At 38.2% G+C, this 19,601-nt stretch overlaps 1 protein-coding gene across 3 annotated transcripts in view; it reads left to right on the top strand.

The window, feature by feature from the left end:
• The window catches only part of UCHL5 (ubiquitin C-terminal hydrolase L5), a 46,745-nt gene extending 28,166 nt beyond the window's left edge, over positions 1 to 18,579 (top strand). For 2 of the 3 annotated variants that reach the window (XM_041773842.1, XM_041773845.1), the window contains 4 exons: positions 1,404 to 1,506; positions 2,805 to 2,918; positions 10,829 to 10,927; positions 16,245 to 18,579. In XM_041773842.1, coding sequence (XP_041629776.1) covers positions 1,404 to 1,506; positions 2,805 to 2,918; positions 10,829 to 10,927; positions 16,245 to 16,289 — 361 coding nt within the window. In that variant the 3' untranslated portion in view covers positions 16,290 to 18,579. The remainder of the gene's footprint in view (positions 1 to 1,403; positions 1,507 to 2,804; positions 2,919 to 10,828; positions 10,928 to 16,244) is intronic. The other variant, XM_041773843.1, reaches the window with a different exon arrangement.
• The last annotated feature ends 1,022 nt before the right edge of the window (positions 18,580 to 19,601 follow it).

Genomic DNA, 19,601 nt, shown 5'->3' with positions numbered 1-19,601 from the left:
CATCAGGCTCCCTGCATGGAGCCTGCTTCTCCTTCTCCCTGTGTCTCTGCCTCTCTCTCTCTCTGTTTCATGGATGGATAAATAAAATCTTAAAAAATATATATATGTATGTATGTCTATATATTATATCTTGTGGTTTCAGTTTGGTATTTTCTTAGTAGGAAGAATAAGGAAATGGAAGTTCCACAGCAGAGTTTTTAAAACATTTTTACATAGTTCAAAGCACTGTAGTTAATATTGCTCCCAATTCTTTCAGTGAATAGAACTGTGTATGAGAAACTGTTATAAGCAAATAATGCAAAAAAAAAAGGCTTACATTTTCTGTATATCCTCATCTTGATTAAGCGCCATTTACATAATGTTACCAATAATTCTTCTAATGTCATTCCTTACCAAAAATAAATTTATACTATGAGATGTCTCATTGTGATACTCTGGTATCATAGTAGTGAAAATAAAACATCACTTGGAAATTTGACCAACGGTATAATCACATTATATTAATAAAATATTATACAAATATTTTATAATAAAATATAAAATATAAGTGAAATATAAAAATATGTTCATTTAAAAATAGCAACTACATGATGACTTGGAAAAAAGTATGTAGTTAGGAATATAGTTAATTACTGTAAAAAATGCCAGTATAATTAATCCAACAAATGTGAGGTCTTAGTTTATTTTTTTCTGAGATCTTAAGTAAATGATAATTGTTATATTTCTTTTTTTTTTTTTTTTAATTTTTATTTATTTATGATAGTCACAGAGAGAGAGAGAGGGGCAGAGATACAGGCAGAGGGAGAAGCAGGCTCCATGCACCGGGAGCCTGACGTGGGATTCGATCCCGGGTCTCCAGGATCGCGCCCTGGGCCAAAGGCAGGCGCCAAACCGCTGCGCCACCCAGGGATCCCAATTGTTATATTTCTTATAAAAGTAGGAAAACTGATATTTTTTATTTCAAATCTTTAGTGTTATAACATTTTTTAGAACATTTAAAAATATTTGTGATTAAGTTTATCTAGTTTTTTTCTGTAGTTGTAGCCTTTCATATATGAAAGGTTTTTTTGTTTTGTTTTGTTTTTTAGATTTTATTTGTTTATTCATGAGAGAGAGAGAGAGAGAAGCAGAGACACAGGCAGAGCCAGAAGCAGGCTCCACACAGGGGGCCCGATGTGGGACTCGATCCCGGGACCCCAGGATCATACCCTGAGCTGAAGGCAGATGCTCAACTGCTGAGGCACCCAGGCATCCCTGAAAGTTTTTTTTTTAGTATCAATTTTCACTGTTAGTCAGTTGATAGATTTATGTTTATTCTAAAGAACCCTGGTGTGATTGCAATAGTTATCTTAATTGTAATACTGTTATAATTCTTTATTACATTATAAACTAACTTTTTTTAGGTACAGTGAAGGTGAAATTCGGTTTAACTTGATGGCCATTGTATCTGACAGAAAAATGATATATGAACAGAAGATAGCCGAGTTACAAAGACAACTTGCTGAGGTTTGTGACTATGTTTTTAAGCACAAAGTTCTAGTTTAGTGATCTCAGGGTATTTTCTCTCTTTCTTTGTTCTTTTTCTTTGTTTCTCTTTTTCACTTTCTTTCTCTCTTTCTTTCTTCCTTCCTTCCTTTCTTTCTTTCTTTCTTTTTTTATTTCTTTCTTTTCTTTCTCTCTCTCTCTCTCTCTCTCTCTCTCTTTCTTTCTCTTTTTTTCCTTCCTTCCTTGATTTAATAAAGTATCCCGAGTGATAAGAGAATACACTGGAGTCAGGCTGCCTAGATTCAGCTCTTGGCTTTGCCACTTAGTGGATGTATGAATTGGAGTATATTTCTTTGTGCTTTCCTTCCTTCCCTCCTTCCTTCCTTCCTTCCTTCCTTCCTTCCTTCCTTCCTTCCTTCCTTCCTTCCCTCCCTCCCTCCCTCCTTTCCTTCCTCCTTCTTTCCCTCCCTCCCTCCTTCCCTCCTTTTCTTCCGAGAGAGAGCACATGCTGCATGTGCAGGTAAGAGTGGTAGGAGGGCAGGGAGAGGGAAAGACAATCTTCAGTTAGGCTTCATGCCAAGCACGGAGCCCATGCAGAGCTTGAGCTCACAACCCTGAGATCACTACCTGAACCTAAATCAAGAATCAGTAGCTTAATTGACTGAGCCACTCGGGCACCCCTGTGCTTCAGTTCCTTAATGTAAGATGAAGTTAATAGTATTTACCTTATAATGCTGTTGTGAGGTTAATAGTATTTACCTTATAAGGCTCTTGTGAGTATAAACTGAGATAATATATGTAAGCCACTTAAAATGGACTGACAAATATTACATGCTAAGTATGTGTTAGCAGTTAATTATTTAATTTCATTATATAATTAGGCATGTTAGAATATATTTCTCACAGAATTAATTGGGTACATTTAGATTTACATGTAATCTTTACTCATCTATTGATTATTTTTCTGGAGTAAATATGATTAGAGAAGATAATTAGTAATAGTACCTTTTTACATTCCTTTGATCATACTGTCTTAAGAGCATATTTAAGCAAATTCATTTTATAGTTGAACAAAAGATTATAACAATCTAGTACTTTGCAGTATAGGTTGTTTTTAGGTAAAAGTTCATACATGTCATTGTAGAACAGAATACAGGAGGTACTACTAAGGGATTTTGTCCTTTAATTTTGGAGTTAATAGGCAGGTATCCTGTCACCAGTATGGAGTAAAATCTGAAAATAATTGTACTGTATTTATCATTTTAAAATGTTTTGGACTCGGTCATTAGGGTATGCTGTTTCTTTTTCTTTACCCTAAGGAGGAACCCATGGATACAGACCAGGGCAATAATATGCTAAGTGCTATTCAGTCAGAGGTTGCCAAAAATCAGATGCTTATTGAAGAAGAAGTACAGAAACTAAAAAGATATAAGGTATGTTTTCTTTTTATTTGTTCCTTTAATAGAGTAGTATATTTTGACATTAGGGTATGTTGAATGCTGGTTTTTCCTCATTTACTAGTTTTAAGAATAATGAGTTGATTCCTTGCACTCCACAGAAGTAACTAGTAAGGATTCTTCTTAATTTTTTTTCAAGTGTCATTATGAACAGATTTTTAACCTATTTGATGTTTCAGTTCACTGTAATTAATGATGATCAAATTGTCTTGTCTTTGGAGCCACTTCAGGCTGTCTCTCCTAAGTTCTTTTGGTATGAATCTCTTCATTTTTGATAGCTTCCTTGATTTCCAGAGTGACAAGATGTTTCAGACTCATTTTGTACATTTCCTACTTCAGACTTGGATTAGCCATTTTTTTCAAGAAGCCCTGGATCCTTCTGTTGGGAAATGATATTTAGAAACCACTATTTGGGTGCTTAATAATACTTATTAGTTATTATGTCTAGGCCTTTTCAGAGCTAAGAAATACATTTTTGTTTTCTTGTTTTAGTTTGAAGAGGAAATAAAATGTGAGTTCATACAACGTGAATTCAGTATTCAAATTTAGAATTAAAGGGCTTCGGGCACCTTACTGGCTCAGTTGGTAGAGTATGGGACTTTTGATCTCAGGGTCCTGAATTGAAGCCTTGGGTGGGGAGCCTTTTAAAAGAAAACAATAACTAGAGGGCTTTATACTTGAAATTAACCATTTGCATCTCTTCTCTTAAGCTGAAAGTCTTGATTCCTAACAATATTAACATAATTACTTGATTTATGCTATATGTATAAAAAACATGGATTTGTATAAGAAGGTTCAGAATAACAATAGTAGTGTTAATAACAACTGGAAAAAGTTTTTATTTTATTTATTTATTTTTTGAAAAATGTTTTAACTTTATTTTTTCCTTAGTGTGTATCCCATTTTGGATGTACAGTCAAATTGCTATGTTTTTAAATTCACTTGAAAAAATTTCCTCTTGGTTTGGTTCTGTCACCAACTTGGTACACAATTGGGTGCATTTTTTAAATTTCCTTTCCAGTTTCTTAGGGTTTTTTTTTTTTTTTTTTTTTTTTTGCAATTAGCAAGAGGGTTTATTGGACGTTTGCGCAAACGGGCTCTCCACCTCTGAAGAGGAAGAGAGCCCCGATTAGCAATTACAGGCATCTTTTAAAGGCAAAAGGAAAAAAAAACCGCTTAAAGACAAAAGAACCTCGGGAGTCGCATAGCATTCAGGTTATTGATTTCACAGAGGGTCAACATGAACCTATTCAGGGACATTCCAATCAGGGTGTGGGGGGAAATGGTTTTCTTATTGTAAACAGAATGCTTTTAGTTGCTAAAATTTCAGGAAGACGCCTGGATGGGCTGCCTCTGGATTAGGGCTGGCCCTACTTACAAGGGGGGAGGTTTCTTCATTCCCTCCTCTTGTTTGGGCTGATTTTAACCTTAAAATCTTAGGGAACATTTATTTCTTCAGTTTGGAGGGCCCGACATTGCTGAGTTAATACCAGAGCTTGGGTAATAAACAATCTTTCTCGGATGAACTGGAGCGGCCAGTTGAGGACTCAGGGGCCAAAAGTTAGCAGCAGGAGCAGGATAACTAGAGGGCCCATAATGGTAGAGATTAGGGTGGTTAACCAGGGAGACTGATTAAACCAGCTTTCAAACCAGCCCTGCTGGGCCTCCTGGTCCCTTTGTCTTTTATTTAACCTTTCCCTGAGTTTGACCATGGAGTCTCTGATGACTCCAGAATGGCCTGCATAGAAACAGCATTCCTCTCCCAGGGCCGCACACAGGCCTCCCTCTTTCAGGAGTAGTAAATCCAAGCCTCTCCTGTTTTGGAGTACTACTTCTCAAAGTGAGGTGAGGGACTGTTCTAACTTAGAAACGGACTGCTCCAGTGCCCGTAGATCCTCCTCTACAGCTGCCTGGGTTCTATATAACATCGTGAGCCCTGGATCAGAGCAGCTGCGCCAGTACCCACCCCAGTAGCGACCCCTAGTCCCAACATAACGGCTAGGGTTAGGGAGACAGGTTCGCGCCAAAAACGGGTGGGATGTTCATTATACTGATTTTCTAGAGTTTCAGCAGGGTGATAGAACACCCTGGGTATGATCTGCACCATGACACAGAAGTCGTTTGAGCTATTTAGAACCTTAGCTGACACACAGGGGGTGAGGACTTTGTTGCATGCCCACCAAGTTCCCGGCTGGGGCTCCAGGTAAGAGTCAGTCCCTAAAATCGGGGCGGTAGTATTGCAGAGTTCCTGGTAACCCTGGGTGAGTATAGTTAGCCTTGACAGTGATGTAATCCCAGGAGGAGGAGGGCCTCTCATCCTGTGTCTCCCTAGTCTCGCACCCCCAATTTTTACAATAGAAGTATTCCCCTCCTCCACAGGTGGGATTTAGCTTGCGATCTCTGTGGTACCCGGGACAGACATAAAAGGGAAGAGTGCTTAGCATGGCCCTTCTGTCAGGCGTGCCACATCCTCCCCATGGGTCTAATCCCAGTCGCCCTGGAGGGCTTTCTCAGTTAGGGGCTCTAGAGGTGTCGAAGTATCCCTCTAGGTCCCATGGGCTAGGGGCCCCTATGGTTAGCTTGCATAGGTCAGGATATAGGTTAGGCCACCAGGTTCCCACGGGGGCGGTCTTAGTTATAGACCAGACCTCGTCACCCCCAGACGTTAGTACCTGCCAGGTTAACCTTTTGAGGGCATGAGGGTCACCTTTGGCGGAGGTAAAGAGCGCTAGGAGAGGTAGGAATATAACAACTGTCATTGAACAATTTTTTGAAAGTCTTATCTTGAGCGGGTTTTGGGTGCGGTGGAGCTTCCATTGGAGTGGCTCGTCCGGTCCGTCCTGGCTGGCGTCAGCGGTGCTCGTTGATGGGGCACGCTTGACGTGTGAGGTGTGGACCCAAGCAGCAATGCCGTCTACCTTTAAGGCGGTTGGGGTGGTCAGTAGTACAGTAAATGGGCCCTTCCAGCGGGGCTCAAGCGTCCTGGACTGATGTCTCCTGACATAGACGGAGTCACCGATCTGGAACAGGTTGTGTCTCCGGGGCGGTAGACAGCCCCGCAAGGGGTTTCCAGATCTGGCGCTGGATAATCTGGAGCGCCTTTAGCCTGTCCTGTAAACCGGGAGTGTTAGCAAGAGGGTCAATAGCAGAATCTAGTAAGTCCGTCACTGGTGGGGGACCTCCATAGACAATCTCGTAAGGAGTTAGCCCATGGCGCGCGGGAGTGTTCCGGACTCGGAACAGAACCATAGGGGGGAGTTGGACCCAGTCTCTAGTGCCAGTCTCCAATGTCAATTTGGTTAGGGTCTCTTTAATTGTTCTATTTATTCTTTCTACCTGCCCTGAGCTCTGGGGTCTGTATGCACAATGTAATTTTTAATTTATCCCCAGTAATCTGGCCACCAACTGACTTACCTGGGAGACGAAGGCGGGGCCGTTGTCCGACCCTATTACCTTGGGCAGTCCAAACCAGGGGAAAATTTCTTCTAGGATTTTCTTGACAACCACCTGGGCAGTTTCTCGTTTGGTGGGGAAGGCTTCTGTCCATCCTCCTGTGGGCCTAGTGCAGCGGCTCGTGCTGCTTCATCGGCCATCCTGTTCCCCTCTGCTACTGGGTCGTTGCCTCGCTGATGCCCCGGACAGTGAATTATCTACCACGGCCGCCCCAGCTTTACGTTCACCATTTCGTAGAAAGCTACTCCCCTCGGTGTACCAGGTTGCTTCAGCATCTGGCAAAGTCTGGTCCGTCAAGTCCCCTCTGGTGCCATGGACCTCAGCTAGGATCTGGTGGCAATCATGCATTACTAGGGAGGGGGACTCGGTTTCTGGAAGCAAGGTGGCCGGGGTTAGGGATGTAGCCGTTCCGAACCGTATCCACTCGGAATTCAGTAACATGACCTGATAATAGGTGACCCGAGCGTTTGAGAGCCATCGATCAGGGGGCTGGTGGATGACTGTCTCTACGGCGTGGGGGGGCCACCACAGTGAGGGGTTGGCTGAAAGCCAACTTATCTGAGTCTTTTACCAGGACTGCCACAGCCACTATTATTCGGAGACATGGGGGCCATCCTGCAGCCACTCTGTCTAATTTTCTTTTGAAAAGTATGCCACGGGCCTTTTCCAGGGTCCCAGTTTCTGAGTTAGGACCCCTTTGGCTATTCCTTGGTGTTCATCAGCATATAGCGCAAATGGCTTGGTTACATCTGGGAGGCTCAGGGCAGGGGCAGTCAATAAGGCCCTTTTTATTTTGTCAAAAGCCAATTGTTGCTCCTTTCCCCAGTGGTAGGGGGTGTTGGATTTCGTGAGAGGATATAGGGGAGCCGCCAGCTCTGCAAACCCGGGTACCCAGAGGCAGCAGAACCCGGCACTGCCGAGGAACTCTCGTAGCCCTCTGGCACTAGTGGGTGCTGGGATCAGGTCTACAGCCTTTTTGCGGCCCTCCATCAGCCACCTCTGGCCTCCTTCCAGGAGATATCCCAGATAGGTCACTCGTCTCTGGCCTATTTGGGCCTTTTTGGCAGAGGCCCTATACCCCAGTCCTCCCAGTCTCTCGAGCAGGGCCCCCGTACCTTTTACACAATCCTGTTCTGTCTTAGCCGCTATGAGCAAATCATCCACGTACTGCAGGAGAACGAGGTCCGGATGGCCAACTCGGAAGTCTGCCAAGTCCTGATGCAAGGCTTCGTTGAACAAGGTGGGGGAGTTTTTGAATCCCTGTGGTAGCTTTGTCCAAGTGAGTTGTCCTGAGAATCCCGTCTCAGGATCTTTCCATTTAAAGGCAAAAATAGGCTGGCTTTGAGAGCTTAACTTTAGGCAAAAGAATGCATCTTCTAGATAGAGCTCAAGGGTCTTTCTGCCTCAGTTAAAACTGAATGTTGAGCTCCCGTAGCAACCAGGAAGGTCACTGGTTGACCCCCCCACTTTAAGGGTTATCCGAGGCTGGGGGGGGTGGGGGCTCCTGGCCCTGACATCCCTAATCTTCATCCTCTAGGGACAGTATGGGAATGGGCTTCTTCTTAGGTCCCTGCGTTTGGCCCTTGTTTGGACAATCTTTAACCCAATGTCCTTTTTCCTTGCAGTAGGCACGCTGGTCTCGTTCAACCCGTGGTCTTCTTGTCTCCCAGGTCCTTACTCTATCCTGACTTACTCTGCCCTGAGCCCTGTACTATGGTGGCCAGTATCCCAGTCAGTTCTTTATTGCGTTTCCTTTATCTCTTTTATTTTGTCTCTCTCTCTCTCTCTCTCTCTCTCTCTCTCTCTCTCCTCTCTCTCTCTAAGTATACATACGGTAGCCTTCCATTAATCTTTCCAGAAAACCTGCACTATAGCACGTACCTTTGCCAAATTGGTGGGGCGTCGCCCTGCCCCTCTGAGACCCGCTAGGAGTACCTGGCGATAGAGACGGAGCCGCTCCCTACCAGCAGCAGTGTCGTAGTCCCAGGTCGGGCGAACCAAGGGGAAAACGTCCTCAATTTCATTAGGCAGCTGGGTCGGCCTCCCATCCGCCCCGGGGACGTTTTTCTGTAGACGCGCTGTCTCTCCTCCCGCTGTCTCTCCTCCGTGGTGAGGAGAGTCTGCAGGAGCGGATCAGGGTGCCCATGGGGTCCTGGCTGAGAGACCGGGGCCTTCACCTGCAAGATAATATCAATATTAAAAGTTCCATTCCTGGGCCACCCGACGTTGAGAGTCGGCCACTCTGAGGAGCAGAAGGTGACCCATCTTCGTCTTCTGACTTCGACCGAAAGGTTGTGTGCTCGGCCGGCGACTTCTTTCCAGTGATCTAGAGTGAGGCTTAAAGGGGTAGTTACAGTTTGTCCCATGGGTGTAGAAAAGAGGTGAGCGGGGAGGAAGAGGACAGGAAGAAAGACACAGAACAGACAGATGCACACAGATGACAGGATCCGCACGGTGGATTCAGACAGGAGCGGTCGCCAACAACGACCCTCCCCGAAGAGGAGGGAGTGCCGGGCTCCCTCCCTCTTCCAGACCACTCCGGAGTCCGACTCCGGAGCGGGACCAGAAAGACACAGAACGAACAGACGCACACGAATGACAGGACTGGCACAGGACTGGCACGGCAGATTCAGATGGGAGCGGTCGCGAACAACGACCCTCCCCGAAGAGGAGGGAGTGCCGGGGCTCCGTTCCTCTTCCAGACCACTCCGGAGTCCGACTCCGGAGGGGGGCCAGGGGTCTCGGGCACGTCTGCCTCCCCCGCTGGTCCAAATACAGAGTACAGCGTCCTGCAGGCACAATACAGACCCGGCACAGACCCGGCCAGTCAGACAAACGGACAAGACAGATATGACATTTAGCGAGCTCGGTCTTACCTCCTACCGGTCTTAGGATTGAGCCTGGGGCGTCTCGGATCCCGGACGAGCCCCCAAATGTTGGACCCTGGCTCACGGGTGCCAACGTGTCCCGGCGGACGCCCCAGAGACTCAGACCCCGGACAGGCAGATGCAATTAGCAAGAGGGTTTATTGGACGTTTGCGCAAACGGGCTCTCCGCCTCCGAAGAGGAAGAGAGCTTCTTAGGGTTTTTAAACAACTCTTGATTCAATTTTAATTATGGCAAACATTTATAGAATTCAGAGTCAAATACAAAGCAAGGTTATTTTTAGTAATATTCTTTCACTTGCAATCTGATTAGCTTTTTTCAGAGAGTGAAGAGTAAAGGGAGCTTTGAATTTTGTTTAAGTTTAGAAGTGGTAGTTATGTTATTTCTCATGTATATCATAGTACAAAAGGCATTGTTATTCATTTGAATCTCAGTTGAAGGCAGGCATGTCCTTTTTCTTTTTTTCTTGCTCACCAAAGCATTAGCTAGCATAATGCTTCTTTGCATCATACTTAACAGCCAATAAATGTTAAAAAAAATGAGGCTTGGACTGATAGGATTTCTTCAGATGGAAGTGGTAAGGGCTGGCTCCAGTGTATTCCAAGTCACGGAGATAGGAAAGTAAGGGATGAAAGCTTGAATATTTATTTTCCATTTTATGTGGTATGCAAAAATAACTACCCATCACTTACATATTCTTATGCAAGGTTACTCCATTACTAAGTAAGTTTTAACATTAGCCTAAAATAAAACACAAATTTAGTTTTCAGAATCTTTACCTGTTTCATTGCTTTAGAATGCTTGTTCAGAAAGGTAGAATGATTCTTATACAGCTATAAAATGAACATGAGTTAGGATTTTATTTAATTCATTAATTAATTGAAGGATCCTGGAAGATTTCACAACTATTCAAATGAGATGTTAAAGAAGCTCAAGTAAAGGAACATTGAAATGAATTTACTAAAGATGTAAACTTTTTTTTCTATGGGAGAATGGAAATAAATTGAACCTTTATCAGACAGACTATTTAATAGCTCAATGGCAGTGAAAAACTAGAATTCATGTACCTTGGGAGGGATGCTGTAGACAGTGCATAGTTTTCACTTGAAGCACAGATCTTTCCCTGTAGTCTGCCTTCTTGATTAAAAGTAATTTAAAGAAAGATCATTCTTGATCACAGAATAAATCTGCAGGCTTGGCCTGATTATTTGCATAGTAGTAGTAATAAGAGTGTTAATTTATCATGTGGGCTTCTTAAATTTACTTTCATAGGTTATGTTTTCATAAATAATTTTAGCCTTTTAAAAGTCTCTTTTTATTTGATAATCCAAGAATAGGAAGCCACACCCAAGAAACTCTTTATGTGTTTTATTATGTTAGTCTTTATTCTCAGTGGGGATGGAATCTCATTATTTCTAATATTTTTTTTCTTTTGAGAATGGAAGGTTTTCTCCCATTTCTATTTTGGATTGGATGCAAAGATCAAAATATCAGACACTTAGTGGAAATGTAAAGTTAGTGTTGCTTGATATTTGTTTTATTTTCAGATTGAAAATATCAGAAGGAAGCATAATTACCTGCCTTTCATTATGGAATTATTAAAGACTTTAGCAGAACACCAGCAGTTAATACCACTAGTAGAAAAGGTAAGTATTTTACTGGTGAATATTTAGATGTAAATTCCCCCAAAACGATTTTTTTTTTTTTTTTGGCTTGAGTAGAGGTAAAATTTGTTGAAGCATTCTTATTTTAATTTTTTTTTTCTTTTACTTACTGTTTTATATTCTAGATGAGCATTTGTTCAACCTGATATTGTGAAATAAAAATAAGGAATTGCCCCATTGTTTTAGACTTCCAAGACTCCCTAGTCTTAAGAACTCGGTTGTGCCTAATGTTAGAACAAAATTTAAAACATTTCCTTTCCTTAAACTGAAAGCAAATTTTTAAAAAAGATTTTATTTATTTATTTGAGAGCTATAGTTATATAGCAGAGGAAGAGGGAAAGAGAATCTCTTGCAGACTCTGCACTGAATGCAGAGCCTGAGGTGTGGGGCTTGATCTCATGACCCTGAGATCATGACCTGAGCTGAAACTTTGGATGCTTAACCAATTGAGCCACCCAGGCGCCCCTAAGGTGAAAGCAAATTTTTAAGTTAACAATTGAAGTAATAGATTCTCTGTTACTTAATTTAGAAAATATTTCAATTATTATAGAATTCAAAACTAGAATGGACATTGAAGGGAGAAAATATAACTATAGCGTAGACTAAGAAATATGTTTTTTAAAATTCATTCCTAAGCTAATATTCTTTCCCCTGAAGAAAAGCTAACATAGGTTTGTAAAAAATTCTGATTTCTAAGATTTTTTTTTCATTAATATAAGGCACTTAAATACTTATTGCATAAATGCAATGCAGTTAAACTGTAAATCAGTGTTTCTGAAAGTGACTATCACTGGATACTCTTTAAAATACATGTTACCTGGCCCCTCCCCAGATATTCTGATATAGGGGAAGGAATCTTTAATGTTACCCCAAATGATTCTAATGCAGCTGGTTTGTGTACCACATTTTGAGAAACACTTTGAGAAGACGCTACTAGGCAAATAAAATTTTGAACCATTAACTTAAGAGCAGAATACATGGTAGGTATGTGTTTCTTATTAGTTTTAAAGTTTCTGAAGCAAAGATACACTTCAACCCACCTTTTGTATCATCATAAATTTTAAATAATAGGAGATGAGAATGAAGGTTTTTGTGTATACCTTATTACCCAGATCTGAAATGTATGTTTCTGCTTTTAGCACTAAGTGCACAAATTATTGCAGAAAACTGCTAGTCTTATCTTTTCCATAAAGCTTTCCTGTTCGTGTATCTTAGGGTATTAAAGCTATAAAATTCTAAGATGGGAAACTGATTTTCAAAGTTTTAGATTAACAATTAGGGTTCTGTGATTCTAAAAAGTACCTAGATACTGTGTTCTTTGTATGAAACAATATGAAATATTTCTCTATTAAAAATATTAAAGGGATCCCTGGGTGGCGCAGCGGTTTGGCGCCTGCCTTTGGCCCAGGGCGCGATCCTGGAGACCTGGGATCGAATCCCACATCAGGCTCCCGGTGCATGGAGCCTGCTTCTCCCTCCGCCTGTGTCTCTGCCCCTCTCTCTCTCTCTGTGACTATCATAAATAAATAAAATAAATAAATAAATAAAATAAAAATAAAAATATTAAAATAACGTACTGTTGTGTTAAATCATATATGTTACATCAGATTCTAAGTAGATAAATATTACTAAAGACCAGACAAATGTTGAGTAATTTAAAATTGTACGTATTTTGCTTTGAAATTGGCCTGTGAATAAACTTTTTTAGGAAAATGACCATTCTTGTTTGATTTTAATGACAATATATCTTCAGATTTTTTTGAAATCATAGTTTGAGAACATGCATTAGAACCATAATTTCTTACTTCGCATTTTGGACACAGGGTGGCAGTATATGAATGCTTGGTGTTAGTGGGACACCAGTTCAGTGTGTTGTATTTGCAGGTTTTTTTTGAAGGGATAGTTATTGACCTTATACCTTTTGCCTATTTATTGAAGCTATTCTTTGATTAATAATATTATATAAGTGGGATCCCTGGGTGGCGCAGCGGTTTGGCGCCTGCCTTTGGCCCAGGGCGCGATCCTGGAGACCTGGGATCGAATCCCACATCAGGCTCCCGGTGCATGGAGCCTGCTTCTCCCTCCACCTGTGTCTCTGCCTCTCTCTCTCTCTCTGTGACTATCATAAATAAATAAAAAATTAAAAAAAAATAATATTGTATAAGCAATATTAAAGTTACATTTATTTCTTGTGTATATGCAATATCTGTTAGCCCTTTAGGAATTCCCTTAAAGGAATCAGTCTGTTATCCCCTAAGGAATATTCTTTAAAGATATAAAGGAATTTAGATACATTATTTGATTAAAATTTTTGAAATTTTACAGTTATTCATCAAACATTTATCTAGCTGTAATATATTCTGGGATTTCTCTTAAAGTCTTCAGATGTACATATAATTAAGACACATTCTTCTGCCTTAAGCAGTTCATGATATTATTGGGGAAAAGAATAAATTATAGTATTGTGCTGAATAGGATTGTTCTCATAAGTGCCAGAATAAATTCATGCTGAAGGTCCTGGAGGAGCACAGGGTAGCTCCTAAATAGCATTATGCTACTTAAAGTTTCATATCCATAAAATTTTAAATCTGTGTTTAGAATCAAATGCTTATTCTCTACCAATAAATCAGCTTAAGAACAAATATATTTTGTTCATCTCATTTTGAAAAAGAATTATTATTTCGAATTGAATATCACTTCCTGCTGATAAACAAAAATGTCACACATGAAAAACAATAGATATTTTTATAATTATATACAACGACTTTAATAGTGATAATTGCTTAATAACAATACCTCTAAGAAAAATTAGGTACAGAATTCAGAAATGAGTAAGTTGAAATTGCTAAGAAATTAGTAAGTTCAAAATGTTCCTCCTCCATGCCTCAGCTCCCTATGCCAAGAGAAGGTAGGAAAAAGGAACAAAGCATGAAAGAGGTAGAAGGAACCCAACAGAAAAGATGTGGCTACTCTGGGCAGTGATGCTAAATGCCAAACCTGTCCAGGATCAGATCTCTGGCTAACTGAGATAGTTGCTTTATAATAAGCCTGTAAGAGCATGAAAGTATTTGAGTTTGAAAATCTTTTTATTTTACAGAATAATAAAGAAAAGACCAAGACTTAATTCTCCCAAGGACATGTGGCTATAATGAATTAGGTTAAGATCTTGCCTTATAAGTATTTTTTTTATATGAGGCTTCTGTTCTTCTCTCAGAAGTTGAATATACATTATATAAGAACAGCTCAGGAAGTAACCTAAAAATACATAGTTACAAAACTTCTTGTGCCATATACCAAGTCTATTTCTTAAAATATAAAATCAGCTAGTTGAAGATTTCATTTGTAAAACTTTTACTTATTTCAGGTATACTTAAAATTCTTCTAATATTTTTATCTTAACCTAGTAATTTTGGATCATTGTCTATCCCAGGTTTTTTTTTTTTTTTTTTTTTATCCCAGGTTTTTAACAATCACCAGTAACCTACCATAATAGATTCAGTTGCTGTGGGGGATTCAAAGTATCTTCACAATATTTTTTGTCCACATTTTACTAAGACATTATAATTCCATTGGTAATAATCTTCAGAACTTATTTTTTCTATTCCTTAATAGAAATAAGATAGAAGAATAGTTGGTATTCACAATATCTACATTGATTTTTGTGATTACAGAATTATCTGACTTGAGTCAGTGGTTTTTGGTATTTCATTGGCATACTGTATAGAAGGTAACAATGTTCCTTTTTTCCATGCTATTTAGAAATGTAATATTTTTAACAAAGACTGAACAGAATACAATCTTTTGGTTTTAAATCTGTTATGTTACTTATTGGCTGGTGCTTTTAGGCAAGTTATTTTCTTATAGTTTCTGTTTCTTCATCTATAAATTAGGAATCATACCTACTTCACATTCTTGAGGACTAAATAAGATATCTATATAGTACATAAATAAGTGCTCAAGAAATGGTGGTAATTACTTTCAACTTATTTCACTTATTCTTAATTTTATTTGAATTATAAAGTTTAATAAATGTATAGACACTCGGTGTTACATGTTGCTCGTTAAATTATGCTGTAAAGTTTATGTCATAAACCAGTAAGTTTATTTTTGTTAATCCTACTAAATATTCTGCTGTATATTCAGAGATCAGTGTGGGGAAAATACATATTTTTATTTCAAATTATATGTGAAATTGTATTTTTATTATTTGGAAACAGAACAAATTATGCTTGTTAACTAAAAATGTTAAGGCAAACGATTTTTTTCATATGGTACATGTAACATTTCCTCAAGATATTTTCTAAGGCATAGAATTCTTTTTTAAATCATATAGTTATATAATAATTATACTACCTAATACATTATAAAAATATTATAGTTCTAATTACCCTATTTTTTAAGGAAGTTTTTTTCTTAGTTGTATAATAGCAAAACTCTAATTTGTTCCTTTCTGATTAAATGGCATAGTGGAAAGAACATTATATTCTAGTACTCTAAAATCTTATTTCTCAGTGTTATCTGAGGATCAGCAGAATTGGTATCCCTTGAAAATTTGTTAGAAATTTAGAATTTCAGGCTTTTTATTGAATCAGCCTGCATTTATAACAGGTTCCCCAGGTCATTGGTACATACATTGAGAAGCACTGCTATAGAATAGGTGTCTTTTTACCTCTTGAGGTTTTATTTTATACAATCTGTGTGACTTTTGTTAAGTTTGATATCTATAAACTCTGTTTTCTTCTTCATCTGCTGAAAAAGAAAATAGAATTACTGGGTTCAAGCTATATAATTGTCATAAGGATCAAATGAAATAAGGTGGGAGAGCATTTTTTCAATTCTGTAAGTTTATCAGTACTACAGATATGTGATCCTTCAGTGATACTCTGTTAACTCATTTGTTCAAATATGCAGAAACAAATATAAGATTTTTCTTATACTCAATTTGAATGGCAAGTGGGCACATATGTAAATAGATTGTTTTGAAGTATTTATTAATATGACTTTGTGGAATGAGTAATTATGTATGCTTAAATTATTACAATTATAATATTACATTTTAACTGCAGATAAGAAAGAACTGTAAACCAAACATAACCTTTTTTTTTTATTGAGGGCAAAGTATAACCATTAATTTGTCCAGCAGTAGTTTGTTGCAAATCTTGGGTTATGAAAGACAATGCTCTAGAAATCTTGAAAACAATTCATTTCAAGCCTTTTAGTTTAAGAATGCCCACTTACAGTTTAATATGATCTGAAATGGACTTTTAAGATTTTATAGAATACTGTCTTTAATTTCTAGGCAAAAGAAAAACAGAACGCAAAGAAAGCACAGGAAACCAAATGAAGATCTTTTGGGATGTATACACATTTCTGCTTCTGCACTTATTTTCATGGAAACCATTAAGTATAAAGAACTTTGAGCAACATCCTAATTGACACAGTGCACGTTTGGCAATAGTACCAGTCTGTCTTGTCTTTAATGCATGGATTCTTTCCCTACCTGCATCATGTGCATGTAGTGCATATTAAATAAAAGTGATATTAAGAGTGCTTGCCCAAATTCCATTATTTGAAATTGGATCTGAGAATTTCTGTTGGTTCTCTGGATATACACTAGCATAATGAACCTAGAAATTGCATAAATGATATTCTCTACCTGTGATTGTTAGAATTAATCTCTTAATCTTTTAGCTCAGTTACATGCTTAAAATTTATGAATGTCAGATCTTGATTAAAGTGGATCTCTTGTTTCTCCTCATCATTAATGAAGAAAAAATCAGTATTTGTCTATGATATATATAAACATTTTGAGGATTTTAAGACTGAATTTTATCTTGAGAAAGTATGGTTTTAATGCAGATCATTTGAAAAAGACAGAATTATAGTTTCTAGTGATTTTCATTGCTGCCAGTAGAAAAAGTAATAAATATTCAGTTTATTTTAGCAGACTTTCTTTAATTGTTTGGGGTTATGTATTTATGTATTATGGGATTATTTCAGGAAGGTGTGAGAATTATACTTCAAAGCAGAATTTCAGGTTAAGAACAAATGATAAATCTTAAATTATTTTGGTGTTTTCTTAGTCTGGCAATATTTTTCAAGCTGCTAAGTTGTATCTTTATTAAAAAAATCAGAGGTTTGATAAATCAGGCTATCTGCTTTTTTAAAAAATAGGATATGATTTTGGAGGATCCTTCTATGCCAATTTGAATGAAATTGGTACAGCCTAGTAGTTTCAAGAACCATGTAGTTTACTCACAATGGGTTTTTAAAAATTACTTTTGGGAGTTGCTTTGTTTTTTGTTATTTTATGAAATAATTGTATTCTTGCTCCTAGTCTTTTGCAAGTTAAAGGGAGATTTTATAGAACTTCTTTTTATAAAGGAAATTACCTACTTTTTTTTTTTTTAACTAGATACATTTCTGAAATTGATACATGACTTTTTAACAGTTTATTATGGAAAAGTTTAGACGTGTAGGGGGACTGCTATTCATCTTCTAGCTTCAAACACATGAATTTTTTAAGGATTGTTTTAAAACTTATTACATTGTGGTATTATTAAATAACTAATGTGAGAAAATCTGCTGGGAAATTGAGTGGAAAAGTTAATGAAATATTTTTCATACATAACTGCAATTGGGAATAAAGAAGAATTTGTAGTTTTACATTTTTTTTTTTTTTGTGGGTAAATATATTTTGTTCTGGATATAATAGTAGTTGTGGAGTGTTTTCAAAGCCATGATACAATTTCTTAAGGATTTCTTAAGGATTATTTTAGGCTCATCTTGATCCCATGCAATTATTTCAACCTAATTTATATACCTTGTTTTTAAGGCTTTGTATTTTGAAGTAATCTCTACACCCAATGTGGGGCTTGAAATCACAACCCTAAGAATCAAAAGTTGCATGCTCTACTGACTGAGCCAGCCAGGTACCTCTATACCCCGTTTTATAGAGGCTTGAATTTTGTAAAGCAATACAAGGAATATTATAGTCAGTAGTATTCAGTCATCAAGACAGTGTGATACTGGCATAAGGATCAACAACAAATCAATCAGTGGAATATAAGAGAGAGCCTATTAACAAATCCACATTTATATGATTACTTGATTTTTGACAGAAGTCACGAAGCAATCCAACAGAGAAAGTATTTTCAATAAATGAGGCCAGAACAGCTAACCCTCATGTGGAATAAAAATGAACCAAGACTCCCTTCCTCACAAAAATGAATTTGAGATCGGTCATAGACCTTCATTTAATTGCTAAAGTACAAAGGTTTTTAGAGGAAACTGTAGGTGAATATCTTTGTGACTTCAAGATAGCTAAAGTTTCTTAGGTCACAGCAACAACCATAAAAGATCCAAAATCTGTTTATAAAAATTAATTGTCATTGAAAGATGCTTTTAACAAGAATAACCAGTACCAAATGACATTAAAGAATAGATTTATAAAACTGTGTTAATAGATATAAGGATATTTTCTTATTAATCTAATTCTAATAAGATTCTTTGATAAGAAATTCCATACCTTAAAAACGGTTTATTTTATCTGCTTCTTTGATGATTGTAAATGCATTGTGATCTTTCATGATAATGTCTGCCATCTGCCAGTGAATAAAGAAATACGACTTGTCTTTGTCTGGGTCTTAAGTCATGAAGTGGGTGGGTAAAGAAAGAGAAAATGGATGAATGAAGAGAATCCAGAAATATATAAATGTTATGTGGGAAGGTTTTTTTTTTTTTTTTTTTTTAAACAGGAGTATTGGAAGGAGTATTTAAAAGAAAGTATCCTTTCTTCATTTAATTTTTGCCCATTCTTTTCTAAAATTTCATTTTAATGCTTGGGTAGGTGAGGGCACTTCCATTCTGTTTTGGTGCCTTTTAAAACCTAGATGATTCTAAGCAATATACTTTTGCTCTCATAAACAGAAAGCTTGCCAACAGCTGCTGCACTGGCTAGTCTCACCTCATATGTTTAGTTCCCAAGATAGCTGCCCTTTTTCTAGCAGAGAGCAGTCCGCTTGACTGTGCCATTAGAATAGACAAATATTTGTTCTAAGATCATGAACCATGGGGACTTGCTCCCCTATTTAGACCATGATACATACTTCTGTGTGTATTATGGTGTTACATGCAGATTAATAACTTTAATTTAATTGCCTAAACTATTCCAAGATACATTCAGAAATACTCCTTTTTTTTTTTCCTGTAGGAGGATTTTGTGTCTTTTGTGGGGAAAAAAAAAGCTTTTAAGGTTTTCCCTTTAAAAAAAACATAAAGATAAGCAAAAATGAAATTTAAATTACCCATAGTTCTATCAGGGATGACTACATTGACCTTTCAGTGTATTTAGTGATCTTTTCCCCCCATACGTGTGCGTTTCTGTCTGTGTTAGTATCATATGCCCTCCCCATATTCCAAAATGTTACTGGCCCACCAGGGGAACAACATCTGCAGCACTCTAGGGGATCGATCACCTTGGAGTCCCCGATGTTAGAACATGCTACAGGATCTGTGGTCTAGGAATGAAGACTGTGCTGCAACTACGTGTTATCACTCAGCCACTACACCAGAATTGGAGAAAAATTCAACCTCTTCACAGTTAGGCACTCAGAATAGCTAAGGCAACAGGCAGATGGCCTCTGCCTTACATTTG

The sequence above is a fragment of the Vulpes lagopus genome, chromosome 11 (assembly GCF_018345385.1).
Source record: "Vulpes lagopus strain Blue_001 chromosome 11, ASM1834538v1, whole genome shotgun sequence".
NCBI classification, from domain to species: Eukaryota; Metazoa; Chordata; class Mammalia; order Carnivora; family Canidae; genus Vulpes; species Vulpes lagopus.
This window is presented reverse-complemented; position numbering and strand designations above follow the sequence as displayed.